We start from the raw sequence: 12,690 nt of genomic DNA on the forward strand, positions 1-12,690 counted from the left end.
GCCCCGATGACCTATTTGGAGCAGCAAAACCCTAGAATCCAAAGCTCTGATACCAAATGTTATGAAACCAGCTCACAAAAATATAGAAAAGATAGATCAACGCCTTAAAATTCAGCCTCTTCGAGGGGGCAACCTCCTTTACAGTACACAAATGAATGATTCTTTGATGATACAAATGAAAAGACCTCCTTTCTATATATAGGAGTTTAAGGGGTCATAATATAATCAGAGCCGACATAACAATAATAATGTAAGGGCACAATAATAACAATAGTGGGCTTCTATGGGGCACAATAATAACAATATGGGCACTACATGGGTACATCAATATAATAAGTGGGTTGTACTAATAACAATAAGTGGTTACACTAGTAGTATAGGGGCCTAACACTCAGTTCCACTTGGTCCTGTGTGGTCCCATGCACTATCAAGGTTAATTCTTCAAAGATCATTTGGGACCCAAGTTTCCACAAGAATTCTAGGGCTTAGTGATCTCCTTTATAAAGCCCATACTCAAAACCTAACCCTTAAAATTCTCCCCAAGTCCTTCCTTGAGAGCCTTCCATCTTGTCTTCTAAGACAAGCAAGCCATATATTTGAGCTTCTCTTGTGAACAGGCTTCCAGGATCACCCTGTTGAAATTCCTAAGTATTCCCCGTTAGAAATTGTATCTGTATTCTTTGGTTTATTTCTCCTACTTGTTAATTACGAACAAGTTATTTAAACATATAAATATCGAAATAAACACAATACAGTCTCAACCATCTACATATCAACAGCTGAAAAAGATAGCAAACACAAGTGACACCGTTATTTTTGGACAATTCGTCCCCGAAAAACCCAACTTGGGAAAACCGGTGCAGCAATTCTGAGGGTTATATTATTATGTAGTCTATCTGAGTACAACTGGATACCAAACCGGCTCACCTGACAAAGAAAATAATCCGACAGTAATACCTCTCTATTCGGAAGCAGATATTCAGAAAATCTACCCCACGAAACCCTCTCCAGCACAATTTGAAGCTCAATGTCAGCCCTCCTGGCCTCTGCGTCAGCTCAAAACCCTCTGCGTCAGCCCTCTGAGGCACTGTGCAACCTCTACGACCCTTTGCATCACTCTTGCAACCTCTGTGTGGATGACGCAAGCCCTTCTAGCCTTTGTGCAGTCTCTTCTGCCTCTACGTGGCTCCCTCTAGCTCAGCGTCTGCCTCTCTCTGCTTCTGCGCTGGTCTCTTGGCAGTTTCTCCGCCTCTCTGCCTCATACTCACTGCCCCTCACTACAATTGATTACTGATTCGATTTCTCTTAGCAAAACTCGCTCTAGAAAATCAAATCACTGATCACTCTGGTGTGTTCTCCAACTGACCCTCAAGCCTCCTCTTATACTTTTCATGTTGGTCCTTCAACGGCCGAGAATACATCTCTAATCAACGACTGAGATTAGATATGGCTTGATGCATGTCTTTTAGAACCTTCTAACCCAATTTTATATTAAAACCCATTAATATTTTATTTTTCCTAAGTTTAGACTTAGGAACTCCATTAAAAATATTAATTATTTTAATATCTCCTAAACCGGGTAGAATCTGCACAAACCATTTCTGGGTCTTGGAGATCTCATGTGCTTTATTAGCCTCTCCACCAATTTTCATGGCTAGAGCACATCTGATGCTACCCCAAATCAACACACCCCTCGCCTTATCATTGGTCCATCCATCGATGAAAGTTCGTAAAGAGTAGGAAGCTTTAGTTGTGGTAACAATGAGCTTTAGCTTCATTGTTGCCCTTGACCTAGCAAGTGCCCCTCTAGGACCCCATGCTAGTTTGAACGGTAACATTTTGGTGTCGTTGTCGGGGACACAAAACGTGTGTTTTGTTCCCCATATGACACATTGACATATCATTATTGGCAACTCCATTGGAAGAACGAATCCCTAGTTCTTCATTGAACTTAAGGTCGATGCTTGTAGGGTAAAACCTATCCTAACCCAGGGCTTTAACTTAGGGTCTCTTGAAGGCTTGTTGCTCCAATTGTTGATCAAATCCATCTTTAGCAAGCCTTGTCTTGGTCTTATGCACCTTGGTAAGCTTTTATCCTTGCTTATTCAATAAACCCTAGGTCATAAGTTCCCTTGATAGGCCTCTTTAAGGGCATGTTATTCCTTGTCTTTGTTTGATTGAGCCTTGTCCTTAAGTTGAGTTCCCTTCTTAAGCTTATCCATTTGTCACCTCTGAACCCTTGACCTAGAATACCTATTAGGTGACTAATACCGGGAACCCTGCCTTGTGGCGAAAATCCACTAAAGAGGACGAGGTGGAGTGTTGTGGTGACAGTGGGCCTCCAACTCATTGTTGTATGTTGATCTAGTTCATGCCTTGTGAGCTCTATCACAAGACCTGCTAGATTTTGAGGCAATGGGGCCCTTTGGTTGAATATTAGGCTGCCCCACTCATAAATTAATGTCTAAAAAAAATTGCATTCCAAGTGTCCTTACTCACATTTACTAAATCGGTCGGTTCCGTGAAAAAAGGCCGGTTTGATACTGAACCAACTGGTTCCATATGGAACCAGTCAGTTCGGTGAAAACAGGTCAGTCTGATAAAGAACCAACTAGTTAGGGGAAAAAATGCCAATTTAATATTGGACTGGCCGGTTCCGTACAAGAACCAGCTGGTTTGGTACCAAACTGGCCTTTTCTGGTCCATGGCATCAGTTTGAACCAGTTTTTGCTCAAAAAAGGTCGGACCAGCCAGTTCAGTCTGGTCCGGTGCAGTTCTTATAACACTGACTTTGACATTTTTTATTTTGTTTCCTGAATACAAGTGTGTGTGTGAGTGAGTGTGAGTGTGTGTAGATGAATTATGAACAATTAATACTGAGTTCAAATTTGAACCTAGCAATGAAAAAAGTTGTCTATGCATTGAGATTTATCATTTGCATTGTATGATTTTATTGTTTCATGTCTGACTGAAATTATGAGCCCTTGCCACACCTGTTTTCTGAAAATCATTTCCTGCAATTTACCCTACACTATTTTTGATAATTGGGGATAGAGACAGTGTTTCCCAAACCAATACCATTTAAGAAATTCACTTTTATTTCCTCATTCCAAGTAAGCCCTTCAGTGAGTTATCTCCTAATAAGAAAGTTCATTGCAAAAGGAACATTCTTTACTCAGGCATCATATTTTGTTCAATCAACCATGGATCATGTATGTTGAGTGAGGTTTTTTTTCAATTCAAGGAAGTTTGCAGAAAACAAACAAAGGGACAAGAGAAATTGGATATTTTGCAAAGTATCAAATGACAAGTTTGTTGAACAAACTTGTAATATAGTGCAAAATATTACCTTTCCTATGATCAAATGTTCGAATAACCTGCCCTGTAACTATATCCCAGACACGTGCAGTGCAATCTTCTGAAGCAGATATTAGCCATAATCCATTCATACTGAAAGCTAGAGCTGTAATGGATCCTCTGCAAGAAAACCAAAATAACAAAATGGTGCACTCAAATTTAGCCCCACACCAAAAATCAGTTACATGGCATATAGATTGTCCATAGCTACCAAACCTCACTAAAAGAAATACTCTGCCTGCTTCAGTTACTTTTTGAGATTGATATGAAGTGTACAGTGGAAAAACTAGTGTCTTCAGTAGAAAGCATTCCGCATTCCATCACTTGTGTGCCCATCAATCTACAGATACACATAAACCAACATTTCCACAATCTAAATATTACCTGTGCCCAGTCAATCTAGATGATTGGTCTTCTGTAACAACAGCAGCAGTGTCTTGCAGTCCAATCTCAAATTGACTGACAAATATTGTTCCATCTGTGGAGCCTGTAAATAGTAACTGTTCTCCAGGATCTAGTATAATAGCATTAATCTGTGTTGAAAATGAAAATGTCTGCAGCAGAGTGCCATGGCCAAGACTCCAGACCTATGACATTGGAAAAACGTTATACTTAGTGGCAGAAACTTAAAATCATTGTACAAAGTAACATATGATTAGACATAAAAATCAAGAGTCCATTTAAATAAGACAATTTTCCCTATTAGTCTTTAGAGTAAAATACAGTTTGCTTGAATACTTAAAATTTTAAATTATGTGTAATCAATTGACTGATACCTACTTTAAAGTTTAAATCATCTCTAATTTCTAAACTGGGGCTTATTAACTCCTATGTTTATTTATTATCCATAAACCTGGCCGTCTACCATGTTATATTAAGGTGATGAAAGACTATGCCTGACAGAAAAATGATAAAAAAAATTAACATGTCACTTTTCTTTGGTCAATCTATCATCCCCTGGTCATGTTTACCATATATTTGAGGTATACTGAATAAACCTCACCATAATCATGTCTGTTTTCACATCATTGGAAAGTTATAGACCTATTTCTTGTATTTCTTCAGTGTATACCTTTTCAAAGCAATCACTACAAATTATAGTTATGTATTTTCAGCTCATTTCATGATATTCCAATTGACCGATCTAGGCTTTTAACCTAGAAGAACTAATGACATGTGCAACTCACGGTATGGTGAATGGGTTCTTCCCTTTCCGCCAGCTGGGGATTCATCCCCTCCTTGGTCTATATACAAGTGACAGAGTGGTGTGCAGAATGTGGTGTTTCCTTTCGGCCTCTACACATGTTAGATGTTGAAAAATGTGTAACTAGGTTCAGTCTTCTTAGTATGAAATGTATTCTTGTATATCTAAAATGAAAAAGAAATTATTATTATTATCGGAGCATGGCTTTAATGCTCAAGCTCTTTTATTTTATGGGTCAAGCACCCATTGAGTGCTTCTACGGTTTGTCCTAGGCATAAGAATCATTGTCATATATGGAAGACCCTATGGGCACATTGTAAATTGTAAAAGAAAAATTATTTTGTCTTGAAAATGTCGAAATACCTCCAAGATCAAGTCGGCCTACATAAGTTGTCAAGTCAGCGTAAGTGAAGACACATGTCCACCCTTGCAAGAAGCCTATATATAAGAGGAACTCGTCCTCCATTTGGATCATTCACTCACTCATCTCCCATATGAAGGAGGAAGCACTAGGACAAAGAAAGAAGTGCGAAGAAGAAGTCGAAATGTTTTGGGTCTCTCTCTTTCTTTTGGGAATGTGAAGTTAGGGTTTCTGCACTGGGGAAGTCTAGAAGTTCGATTTTGGAAGAAGCAAGAGCTAGAAGGCAATGGAAGGTATCTTAGGGTTTCCTTCTAGCCCTAAAATTCAAATCAAGGCAAGTGAGGTCAAGGGAAGAGTAGCAAGAAGGAGATCGATGTCTCCTACTAAAGCAGCAGCAGTTGTTGAGGCAAAATTTCGGATTTACTGGGGAGGTCAAAGATATTGCAGCAGGAGGTCGAGGAAGACTTGATCTTGGAGGATAGTTGTCTAAGTCTAGGTCATGGTATTTGTCAATTGAAATATCTAAAAGATAAGAAGAGATTTTATGGGTTTTCCCCTCAAGAGGAGGGGTTTTGGCCCTGGCTTGGAGCCTACATACTGTGTCATTGTTCTTACTGTTTTGGTAGTTGTTTGATGTATTGCATATTGAACTAACAAAGATCAAAGCTAATAAGTAAAAAGCTAACACAAGCAGTTATCAAGTTAAGAGAATTAACATATACATTGCCCTACTGAATTCTCAACATTAGAAAGTGTGAAGGAGAAAAGAATGTTTCATAGAAGAAAAAACCAATATAGAATATGCAATTCTACCAGCTTATTGGCACATATTAATGTCCCTCAACAATACCATGCATATTAGTGAAAGTCAGCATTGTTAACACACACCAAGGTTCAAATCTCCCCAATGTTACAGTTGTTGACCACTCAAGTGTCAACTACCCTATAGCATAGTCCATTTCAGAGCAATCAAAATTTTTCAGATTTCATCATCATCATGCAGCTTTTGGTCATCATATTTTGTTCCAAATTCTACATTCTGTAATATTCCAAATGGAAAATTAACAGTGATAAACAAAGCAGTCAGATGTACATGCAATACAAAAACCACACATAAAATTAAACATCCAGAAATGCACCAAAAATTGCGCCAAGCTGAGCCATTTTATTATAAATCAATAGGGGTACACATAAGTATGAAGTGAGTGCACCTAGGCTTGCCCAAGGCAAGCTAAACAAGTCCCGGTGGAGAAGACAAATGCCCGGATGTTGGAAAGTCAATCCCCTCTGAGTTCTGTGCTGGCCCTAGAAAGATTGCACTGCTAGCTGATGTAGAACCGTTGTTTGACCCACTTCTGGTGCTTAGAGAATTCCAGGAAATTAACCCCAGTCTCCTCTCAAATAACCCACCAAAACTCAAAAAGGGTTTGGCCTAGTCTTGACCCCCAAAATGACCCCCAATTTCCATGTATTCCTCCAACTGCTTGATAATTTGACCCACCTGGAAATATTGTTGCTCACCGCCTCCAAAAATGCTGAGTATTCTTCCTAAATTCCTCCTTGAGTTCCCAAACCAACTCAGCGCCAAAATCACTGACCAAGGCCCCACAATGAGTGACCTCCACCAAATACTATGTGGGCCCCAAGCCAGTCACTTTTGCGCTAGCCCAGAAGAGAAGAATTCAGCCTGAAGAGTGGCCTCTCAAAACCCCAGCAAACCTCTACAAAATTGCTACTAATCCCCAATGGAAATGACTCTTCAAAGCCTGGAAGGAACGTTGCAATGCAACTCGCTCTCCCCAGGAAAGCGTAGCTCCTATCTGCACCCACACTGCTCTAGAAAACCACGAATTTGCCTAAGAAAACACCTCCAAAACAGCTCCACCACACAACATCGGCTCTACTAGGATGGCACTCGAAGTCCACCGAAGAAGAGTTAGATTTCTCCCTGGAAACCTCTTGTGTTGAACAACACTTGCAAGTCTGAAATTATGTAGTTGGGAGGCCGAAATTCTGCATCGAAGCAGTTTTTGGGGAGCTGACACTTGGAGGATTTGTTAGAGATCATCTACTTTAAGGAAGGGTTGACTTGGTGATTGGAGGAGGTCTTTGTTAGGGTCAAAAGGTCTTGTATTGTCTCAATTTGATTTAATCTATTAGTGGAAGAGTTGGATTGGGTTTTCCCCTTGTTGTTGCTCCCAGAGAGAGCCTTGGATTTCTTACAAAACCATTTCCTGGGTACATCTAAATCGGTGTGCCTCAAATGATTCTCAAGCAGGAGGAGACATCACCCATGTTCTATACACATATAAGAGGCATGAGTTGGTTCTTTCATCCAAAGATACAGGTCAGGTATTTCAGTATTTCTACACATACACAGTTCCCATAAATATAATAGAAAATAGTGGAGGCCGAGCACTTCAAAGGCTTACAGTTTAATCAGCTTTATGGAATAAATGAGAGAAGACAAAGAGAAGGGATAACTCAAAATGTAGAGCTCAAAGCACCAAGAATTCTATATTAAAAACATAGAGCCTGAAACCATGAGATTTGCTACAATTATCTGAGTTACAGGTAGATATAATGGACTGAAAAGAAACTGGATGTTGTGATTCATGTAGTGCAGTTTAAAGATATAATTTCAACCCATCAAACAGGCATGTGCATTAACAGCTCAATGCAAATGAATCTGTAGGCAAGTATGAAATATTCTAGCATCTATTGTTACATGAATTCAGAGAAGAAAATAGACAAAATGGATGAAAACAAGAAATAACACATTGTAATACTTCAAAGGGGGAATCACCACTACTCCTGTGATATTCTGCAAGATCTATGTAACTAAGTGATACAGTCTCACAAAAATATCAGCCCTTCTTTGCAGATTTCGGAACCTTTATTCAATGTTTCTACCCCCTATTTATAAGAAGTGCGTTATCAATCATGATACAGTACAAAATATCCCTGGGCCAAGTCTCAGCTGTCATATCAGCTTGCTGTCTTGGCCAGGGAAGGCTCTGTGTCCAAAAAAACATCACAAAAACAGTAATTGCCTCATAAAGGAAAGCACATCACAAGATCACAAAACAGATGAAACATTAATGCAATATCTCTGCGCCCATCCCTATAATTACTTCAGCTTCAAGCTGCATCTAGTTCATGCTATGGTCTCCTATGTTACTCAACTAACTCTTGTCATTTCTGCCTTTAAAGTCCTGCTAAATACAATCGGCGCATGGATCTCCCTGGTTTTGAATGCTCGATCTTCTGTATGTAGTGTTACAATTGCTTTTGACGCCAACTCTGGATGCGTATTGCAAAATGGTTTTCTCATGAATGCGCCCGCCCCTGGTTTGAATGCGCCATCCCTCCATTAAACACCCCAACTACTGACCCATACGACCTTTAAATCTCTGCGCAGTCCTTTTCAGCTCTCTGATACACCTGGAGAAGTGTTCATTGATGTAGTGAACAGTCAGTTGAGTGCGAGCCTTTAACACTGAAATGATACGACACAGGCGAGCTCCGATTTCCCCTTGGGTCCCCTTTATTATAGCCCCTTTTGTAATTTTCCTCATAGGACCAGGGGCTGGAACCAAGGGCTTAGCCCTTCGGCACTAAGGCTTTCAAATAGTTGTGCGGGGGCCTTTTTCCTTTTAGAACTTGAATTGTTGTTGATGGCCCCTTACACCGCATCGGTCGATATCCCGGACGCGAAAACTTTATGAAATATGGCCTATGAAACATCGCATCCGGGGTCCTTTTCTTTATTGCAATCGGAATCCCACATCCCGGCGCTTGATAGCATTTTACCTTTAGCCTTTCCCCTTAACAGTTGCGATCGCTGATCTGCGGGGTGATGTCATCACCACCACGTGTCACCTTGTGAGTGGTGACACGTGTCACCCGGAAATGGCTCCATGGGACCCTTGAAAACGCTGAAACTAAGTGACACGTGTCATCTGCCATGTCAGCATGTACTGCCACGTGTCCTCCGTACTGCCACGTCAATTGCCATGTCAGCTCTAAGGACCAATCGTATGCCACCACGTGCCCCCCTGGAGGAGAGAGAAAAAGGCCTACCTGGCCCTATTTTCGCATGCATTTCCTTTGTTAATGAATTTCGGCCCTCCCCAGAACTTTTACACTGTATCGTAGAATCGGCCCCCACACGGTCTTGGAATGAAAACCTCGTTGATCCATCAATATTGCGGGATGCAGGATTTACCGTACCGTCATACCGCCGTGTGGAGGAGAGAGAAGGGGGCAGCCTGGCCTTGGTTTTTCCATGCTTTTCTTTGTTAGACTTTTTCGGCCCTCCCCGGCTATTTCACACTATATCACAAGATCGACCCCCCACAAGGTTTTGGAGTTTGATGTGACTGCAGGGTCGCCGAGATGGCCCTGCGGGATGCGGGAACCTGCAGGATGCGATATCGACGTTCAGCACTTTGAACCGTCGATAACCTTAAGTATGTGCACCGGGACCACGCCAATATGTGGAATGCGGGACTGTGGGTAGTGTGAAGCTGCAAGACAACGGGTTTGCGGAGTGCGGGACTGCGGGTAGTATGCCACATGGCCCCCCGGAGGAGAGAGAAAGGGGGTCCACCTACCCTTGGTTTTTCAATGATTTTTAGTGTAAATCGGCCTCTACCCTTCCCTAATGCTTTAACACTATCGACGTGCTTCCCCCCCCCCCCCCCCCCCGCCCTTGCAATTCCTTAAGGATGGCCCATAAGGAACTGCGGGATGTTCAATATGCTCAACTTGCTATGCCTGGGGTCCTCTAATAAGCTCTTTTCCTTCACTTCAAGGCAACAAGACTCCTGATCTTCCACAGGCCATATCTTCTGATCCAGAGGTCCATTTTGGGACTTCTATATACTGTTGGAAAGCTCATTTCGGGCACTATGCAATGGAGAGGGTCTAATCAAGCTTTGATAGCTTTTGTGGCTTAGGAAATGGCTTCAACTTCACTGCTCTTATGCATCCTGGACAACTGATCATTTGCAAAGCAGTGAGTGAGCAGTGAGTGACAACATTGGCTCCACTTGGGGACAGTGCCTTGCTAGCAAGGTGCTGAGAACCTGCACACTGCGAACTACTCCTTTGGGCATGGAGTCACTTCTAATCAAAAGATAACTTTCATGAAAGTAGAATTTTTTACATAAAATGAAAATTCAAATAACAATTGCAATACACACACCGGATATTTACAATGAGTGTGAGACAGGTACTTCTAATTTTGAAAATAAAATTTGAGGAACTGACCATTTACTGGCAGTTCCAACAGTTCACCATCCAAGTTTTCAAGCAGATATGTGTTGTTCCCTCTCTCTTCTGCAATCCTGAAGGGGCCAAACCATAGTGGATCAAATTTTCCATGTTTGCCTTTGTCCTCCCGTCGGACATCCCACCTAAGAACTAAATCTCCTGGCTGAAGAGGTTTGTCCTTGGCCTTCTTGTCAAACAGAGATTTCATCTTTTGTTGGTAATTGGACAGTTTGGCCTCCACCTGTTCTCTGTTTTCCTGAAGCTCAACCAGCTGATTTATCCTCCTTGTCAAGGCGCTTGGTTCTTCCTCGGCTTCTTGTAGCAACCTTGCTACTGGCATTGCTAGTTGGATTGGGAAGACAACAACCTTGCCATACACTAGTTCAAAAGGTGATTTTCCAGTGGATCTTTTAGGCATTACTCGGTTCGCCCATAGAGTAAACTTCAATTGGGAGTTCCAGTTCCTTTGATTTTCAGTGCTAGTCTTCTTCAGCACCCTCACCACAACTTTGTTTGAGGACTCAACCAAGCCATTGCCTTGAGGGTAGTATGTAGTGGAGTGCCCAATGGTGATATTATATTTATGGCAGAAGCTAGTGAACTTGGTAGATTTGAAGACTTGAGCATTATCAGTGATGATTTTGAAAGGACAACCAAAGCGGGATAGTATGTTCTCCTCCATGAATTTTATCACCACTGAGTCTATAGCATTTCTAGCTAGGATGGCCTCTACCCACTTGGTGAAATAGTCAGTGGTTGTTAATATCCATTTGTGTTGGCCACTGGATGGTGGATTGATCTCCCCTATGAAGTCCAATCCCCACTGTCTAAAAGGCTCCTCCACATGCACAGGAATCAGGGGGAGAGGAGCAAACTTTTGTCTTTCAGCAAACACTTGGCATTTCTGGCACATCTTGACTCTGGAATGAACATCCCCAAACAGCGTAGGCCAGTAGAATCCAGCCTTGAGGATTTTGTGTGTCGTGGTCTTCCAGTTGTAATGCCCTCCACAGACTCCTTCATGAAACTCCCCAATCACTTTATGGGTCTCTCCTTCCACCAAACATAGCAACAATACCCCCATAGGGTCCTTCCAGTAGAGTAGGCCATTGGATATGATATATTTCTGCGCTTGCAATCTCAGGCTTTGGTATTTGGATGTATCCAGCCCCAACAGGCACCTTAGGAATAAGAGGTAATGAACGATGTTCTTATACCAAGGTGATCCCTCGTATTTGGCATAGATTTTCTGCTCAGATGTTTTAATACTGCTCTGGTGATCCTTTGGTCTGCCTTCCTCTGTGATCAGGTTTATCCCTAGTGCTTGGCAGTTGGATTCAGATAAAACCTTGGCCAGCCCCTAGCCTTTAATGAGCTTGGTAGGCTTTATTTCCAACTGTATTCTTGTATTTTCGCTATCCACCTACCCCTCTTTCCTTTGTTGTCTCCTTGCACCAAGATGTCCTTGACTGTTGTCGTTGGGACAAACGTTGTGATTTTCGATTGCAGCACATACGTGCGAAATGCCTTCAGAGCCTTTACCAGTGCATAGGCTTGTTTCTCCAATATATTATATTTTAGCTCAGCGTCCCTTAGGACTTGGCTGAAGAAGGCGATGGGCTGCTCATAACCCGCTTTATTTTTCTGTAGCAGCACTGCGGCGATGGTATGTGGGGAGGCGAAAGAAAAGATGTAGAAAGGCACTAAATAGTCGGGGTTGGCTAACACTGGGGCTTCAGCCAAAGCTTCTTTGATTCTACTAAAAGAATCACGGGGGACAGGGCTCCACTTGACTTCATTTCCCTTCTTGAGCATGTCTGTAATACCCTTGACTATCTCTGCATAGTTGGGTATAAACCACCTTAAGAAATTTATTCTCCCCAAGAAGGCTTGGACTTCTTTCTTATTCCTGGGCAAAGGAATGTGGCTGATAGCTTCAACTCGTTTAGGATCGATCTTCATGCCCTCCTGCACTACTATATGTCCTAGCAGCTTTCCCTCACTTAGGGCGAACTGAGATTTCTTAGGATTCAGGGAGAGGCCATATCTCCTGCACTTCTCAAAAGTGAGTTTTAAGTGGAGGATGTGTTCCTCTTCAGTCTTGGAAAAGACTGTGATGTCATCCAAGTAGACCACCACGAATTTTTCTTGCTCCCCCATGAAAGCTATGTCCATGGCTCTCTGAAATGTGGCCCCTGCATTTATCAGCCCAAAAGGCATGCAAGCATACATGAATGTTCCCCACGGGGTGGTGAAAGCAGTCTTTTCCTGATCCTCGGGATGAACTGCCACTTGATTGTATCCAAAGAACCCGTCCATCATGGACATTCTGGCTGAACCAACCACCTTCTGCAATATATTATCCATCTTGGGCAGCGGGTAGTTGTCTTTCAAAGACGCCCTATTTAGATTCTGGAAGTCTACACATAGCCTTATCTCTCCGTTCTCTTTCCGAACCAGGACCAAATCCGCTACCCACTCAAAGTATTCT

General features: G+C 42.0%; 1 protein-coding gene across 1 annotated transcript in view; it reads right to left on the reverse strand.

Moving 5' to 3' along the window:
• LOC149180052 (protein ROOT INITIATION DEFECTIVE 3-like) overlaps window positions 1-12,690 on the reverse strand; it is a 161,974-nt gene that overhangs the window by 62,111 nt on the left and 87,173 nt on the right. Inside the window, exons 6-7 of the mRNA XM_089413744.1 lie at window positions 3,742-3,944; window positions 3,350-3,477 (exon numbers count right to left, since the gene is read on the reverse strand). Coding sequence (XP_089269870.1) covers window positions 3,350-3,477; window positions 3,742-3,944 — 331 coding nt within the window. The remainder of the gene's footprint in view (window positions 1-3,349; window positions 3,478-3,741; window positions 3,945-12,690) is intronic.

This window comes from Pinus tabuliformis, chromosome 3_2 (genome assembly GCF_031772625.1).
Source record: "Pinus tabuliformis cultivar Carrire ecotype Pingquan chromosome 3_2, CPIR1, whole genome shotgun sequence".
Taxonomy (NCBI): domain Eukaryota; kingdom Viridiplantae; phylum Streptophyta; class Pinopsida; order Pinales; family Pinaceae; genus Pinus; species Pinus tabuliformis.